This window comes from Erythrolamprus reginae, chromosome 8 (genome assembly GCF_031021105.1).
Source record: "Erythrolamprus reginae isolate rEryReg1 chromosome 8, rEryReg1.hap1, whole genome shotgun sequence".
In the NCBI taxonomy this organism is placed as follows: Eukaryota; Metazoa; Chordata; class Lepidosauria; order Squamata; family Dipsadidae; genus Erythrolamprus; species Erythrolamprus reginae.
The window spans coordinates 42,424,624-42,429,940 of NC_091957.1; the positions used below are offsets into that span (position 1 = coordinate 42,424,624).

The 5,317-nt window shown below is 45.2% G+C and overlaps 1 protein-coding gene across 1 annotated transcript in view; it reads left to right on the forward strand.

Moving 5' to 3' along the window:
- The first annotated feature begins 493 nt into the window (after positions 1-493).
- Positions 494-5,317, forward strand: part of RPS6KA6 (ribosomal protein S6 kinase A6) — a 97,269-nt gene continuing 92,445 nt past the window's right edge. Inside the window, 1 exon segment of the mRNA XM_070759775.1 lies at positions 494-673. Within this exon segment, the coding sequence (XP_070615876.1) occupies positions 497-673 (177 nt within the window). The 5' untranslated portion in view covers positions 494-496.

Sequence of the window (5,317 nt, forward strand, 5' to 3'; positions counted from 1 at the left end):
ACGCAACCGCTGACGTCACGCCTCCCGGGGGGGCGCGTCCTCCCCCGGCTTTAACCCCTTCCTCGCCGGCGAGGGGGAAGAGAGAGAGAGAGAGAGAGAGAAAGAGAGAGAGGATTCTCCCCAGCCGCTGACGTCACGGGCGCCCCCTCCCCACCTCCAGGCGCCACCCGGGTCCGCCCCCCTAACCCCCCCCCCCCCCCAGGCCGGCGCCGCGCAGAACCGTCCCAGCTCGCCGGGTGGCCGCCGCCGCCGCTTCCCCGCCTCCAGCCGGACCAGCCAGCCAGCCATGCGCCTCGCCGGAGCGGCCCCGGCGGCCGCCTGAACCCCGGTCTCCCGCCGCCCCGCCGGCCTGCTTCTTCTCCCACGTCCCCTCCGCCTGGGGAGGGTCGAGCATGAGCGTCCGCCCCGGCTCGGCGGAGGCAGCCGGGCGCAAGGCAGGAGGGCCCCCGCCGGCCCCGAGCGGCAGCAGGAGCGCGCCGGCGGAGGAGGCGGCGCCATGGTGCCCTTTGCGCCGCCCGAGGGCGCGGAGGAGCCGCCGCCTGAGCCCGACGCCGAGCCCTTCTGCCCTCCTCCTCCTCCGCCGCCGCCGCCCCCGACCGCCTCCATCCCCGACATCGCCGCCGCCGCCGGAGGAGGAGGAGGAGGCAGCCCCGGCAGCAGTCCGGGCAGCGAGGTGAGCGGCCCGGGAGAAGTTCTGGCTTTTGGGGAGGGGGGGAAGGTCTCAGCCGGGCTGTATGTGTGTGTGGGGAAATCGAGGGTCCCAGCCGGGCTCTCTCCTCCCTCGCCGCCCCCTCGTGGGGGTGGGCTGGGGGCGCTCTCTGTCTTCTCTCCCCTTTGGGGGGGGGTGTATTTTTTTGGGAGGGGTCCACATCCATTCAACCCCCCCTCCGAACTTTTGCTGACTTATTCCCCCCTACCCAAATAATTTAATTTAATTTTTAATTTAATATTTAATTCAATTTAATCTGACTTCTTATGCCCCCCCCCCCATTCCAATGGGACTCCGGCCGGCTGACAACAGTGAATAATGCATACAATGTAACAAAAGTGCGATATTAGTTAATGAAGAACAGTAAATAGAATGAAATCGAATAGTGTCCGGGATTGGAAAGTCTTGCCCCGCGACTCTTCGCAACGCCGCATCCTCCGCCAGGGATCCGGGCTTGCTCTGGATGCCTCTGCCGGCGTGTCTTCTCCCCTTCCTGTCTCTCATATATCGTCTCCGCGACGCTTAGTCTGGTGGTTGTTAGTGCGGTGGATCTGCGGCCCCATAATCCCCAGCCCGCCAGACTCCCAGACATGGCCGTGGGAATTATTTTTCTTTTAATAAAAAGGGTTGTTGTTGTTGTTGTTTTTTTTTTAAAAAAATCACATTTAAAACAAACGTAAAAAGCAAAACGTGGACATGAGCTGTAGTTGCAGTTTTACATGTTTTTAAGGAGTTATTACTCTGTAATTATTGGCTTTTGTCTCTCTGCCTCTATATCTCTATTTTGTGTACATTGTTATTTGGCTTTTTCTCCTTGGATCATGTAGAAAAATCTATCCATCTCTAAATTACCACTATATTATAATCCCAATATTCCTTTTAAATTCCCACCAGTAGTATAATTTATCCCCGATTCTTAAGGGGTCTGGATACCCTTTGGATTCTCTCCTCGATTAACCCAGTCATTCTCCAAGGGCAAGTTGGTGAAGGTGCGAGAAGTCAATGCCTCTAATCCACAGCCAGGCTTTGCTCTTGTCTTCTGATATTTTTTTCTCCGTTCTTTAATTTCCATCTAGATGTGAATTCAAGGCAGGGGCGTCTGCTTGGAGAAGGGAGCCTGCCCTAATAAACACTCACCTCTCCCCATCTTTAATTCTATGGGAACTGAACTTTAATTTGGGGGGATTAAATGTCCATGTTAGTTGGGGGAAAGATCAAAAGCAACGTGAGAAAATATCATTTCACTGAAAGAGTAGTAGATCCTTGGAACAAACTTCCAGCAGACGTTGGTAAATCCACAGTAACTGAATTTAAACATGCCTGGGATAAACATAGATCCATTGTAAGATAAAATACAGGAAATAGTATGAGGGCAGACTAGATGGACCATGAGGTCTTTTTCTGCCGTCAGTCTTCTATGTTTCTATGTTTCTAATTTTGTTTTCCCTATGTGAAACTTCTTTCTAACAGCATCCGTGGATATAATTTTTTTTTAAATTCCTCTTGTCCATCTTTCCTTCCTCATTTTTTCCTTTTGATCCTCTACTACTTGGATCTCCGAGAACTTCTGTTTCCTTTTCTTCCCCCCCCTGTCACTTCCTGTCATTTTTTTTTTTAGATCAGAGGTCTTCACACTTGGCAACTTTAAGACTTGTGGATTTCAACTCCCAAAATTCTCCAGCCAGAATTCTGAGGGTTAAAGTCCACAAGTCTGAAAGCTGCTGAGGAGTGATCTCCTGTGGATCAAAAACAGGGATCCCCAAACTTGACAACTTTAAGACTTGTGGACATCCAGAACTCCCCAACCAATGTGGTTGATGACCACAGAGTTGTTGCCAAGATGGGACATGCCTAATTTTGATTCTTTCTGCGCTAGCTATCTTTGCTGGTGCTTTCCCTTATCTTGACATGTCCGACCTTCCAAATAAACCTAGTTTGGAACTGTTACCAGACGCTTCGGGTTCACATTTTTTTAAGGACAGGGGATAGCAGTGTTCTAATATTTGAGGGGCTGTCACAGAGAGGAGAGGGCTGGGTCAACCTATTTCCCAAAGCCCCATAAGGCCAGACAAGGAATCCTGGATGGATCAAGGCGAGATTCAATCTAGATATAAGGAGAAGCTTCCTAACAGTGAGAACAGTGAACCAGTGGAACGGCTTGCCACCAGATGTTGTGGGGTGCTTCATCACTGGAAGCTTCCAAAAAGATACTAGACAGCTGCTTGTCAAAATGATATATAGGGTCTGCGGCTTGAGCAGGGGGTTGGACTAGAAGACCTCAAAGGTGCCTTCCAACTCTGTTTTTCTATTCTATTCAGTTTCTCCTAGAGATGGGGTGGCACAGTGGTTAGAGTGCAGCACTGCAGGCTACAAAATCTACCAAAAAATCTTACAAAAAGATATGGATAAAATTGAACTGGTCCAAAGACGGGCTACAAAAATGGTGGAAGGTCTTAAGTGTAAAACTTATCAGGAACGACTTCATGAACTCAATCTGTATAGTCTGGAGGACAGAAGGGAAAGGGGGCACATGATCGAAACATTTAAATACAGGTTACAGGGTTAAATAAGGTTCAGGAGGGAAGTGTTTTTAATAGGAAAGTGAACACAAGAACCAGGGGGCACAATCTGAGATTAGTTGGGGGAAAGATCAGAAGCAACGTGAGAAAATATTATTTGACTGAAAGAGTAGTAGATCCTTGGAACAAACTTCCAGCAGACGTGGTTGGTAAATCCACAGTAACTGAATTTAAATATGCCTGGGATAAACATCCATCCATCCTAAGATAAAATACAGGAAATAGTATAAGGGCAGACTAGATAGACCATGAGGTCTTTTTCTGCCATCAGCCTTCTATGGTTCTACTTCAGCTAACTGCTAGCTGTAGTTCGGTAGTTCAGATCTCGCCACCAGCTCAAGATTGACTCAGCCTTCCATCCTCCCGAGATGAGTAAAACGAGGACTCAGATTGTTGGGGGCAATAGGCTGATTCTGTAAACCACTTAGAGAGGGCTGTAAAAGCACTATAAAGCTCTATATAAATGCTATTGCTATAATTCTCACCGTAGATATGGTCCCAGGCGTGAAGGATTGTTAATTTTTTTTTTTTTTTTTTAAATCCAGTTCCCCTTTCCAGGAACTAAATGTAGAAATGGCTCTTCAGTTCTGAAGATAAGGATGTGTCCCATGTTTTTGAGTTGCTGAGTTATCTCATACCAATCAGAAACCTAAAATCCAGGATGTTCATACCTGCATTCTCATCTTTCAATCCAGGCGGTCCTTAGTGACTATTTAGTGACTATTCAAAGTTACAGTGGCACTGAAAAATAATGACTTCTGTCCCGGTTTCACACTTACGACAGTCACGGTCACTGAACACAATGTGGGCGCTTGGCAACTGGCACCCGAGTCACCCCGAGTCTTCGGAGAGGGGCGGCATACAAATCTAATAAATAATAATAATAATAATGATAATAATAATAATAATAATAATAATAATAATAATTATTATTATTATTATTATTTGTGATAGTTGCATGTCCCTCGGTCATGTGATCACCATTTGTGACTTTGAGGTGCTTAACAATTGTGGTGATTCACTCAGCAACGGTGACTAAGAGGTGGTAAAATGGGGTAGAACTTGATAAACATCTGTCTTACTTAGCAATGGAAATTGTGGCTTCAATTGTTGCCAAAAGTCAACAAATACCTGCAAAGCTTAAGATAGCCAGAACTGTAACAAAACTAGATTCTTTGTGACTGCTGCTACTACTTGGTTTTTTTTTTTTGGTAATGTGGTTTTTTTTTTGTTAGTGCTTTTTTAATATTCAGTTTACTTTACAGTACAGTACTTCAAAAATTTAGGGGAGAGGTGTGTGTGTGTGTGTGAGAGAGAGAGAGAGAGAGAGAGAAAGAAAAAGAAAGAAGGAAAGAAGGAAGGAGGGAAGGAAATTAGAAAAAACAAGAAAGCAAGAATATTAACATTAACATTATTAATAATGATATTAATATTAATAATATTAGCACTAATATTAATATTAGTAAGTATATCTCTGTACTTAAAGAAGAATTCGTTCATTTTCATCACTACTTATATACCAACAAACGTCTTTGCATTCAAAAATTATTTCTGCAATATTTTAAAATGCTTTCAACTCTGTACCGTGAATGCTTAAAAGATTCTGAATTATTTCCTTCCTTAGTTTTTGACACCTTTTAAACATTCTTTTGCCATTAAAGTGTCTTTCTTTGTCCTTGAAATGTGCCCTTTAAATACTCCAAAACAACAACAACAACCACCACCCTTCTTCCAAAATGTCATCCATGTTTCATTCATCAGCCCTGCAGGATAATCTTAATATTTCATTAAAAATGTTAGGAAGTAATCTGGATGTCTCCTCTTATGAAAGAAAACACAGTGTCCTGTAAATGTTAGAACTGAAGTGGCAATTAATATGCTTTCCCCTCTCCTGAATTGCTATTGCAAACCTCCCAAAGGCCATGTGTGTTTTTTAAAAAAAATATTATGTCCATATTTTCCTTTCCCCCATGGAATCTAAAATAGTGTTTTATGATCCTGCAGGTGCGGTGATCTTATCCTGGTGATT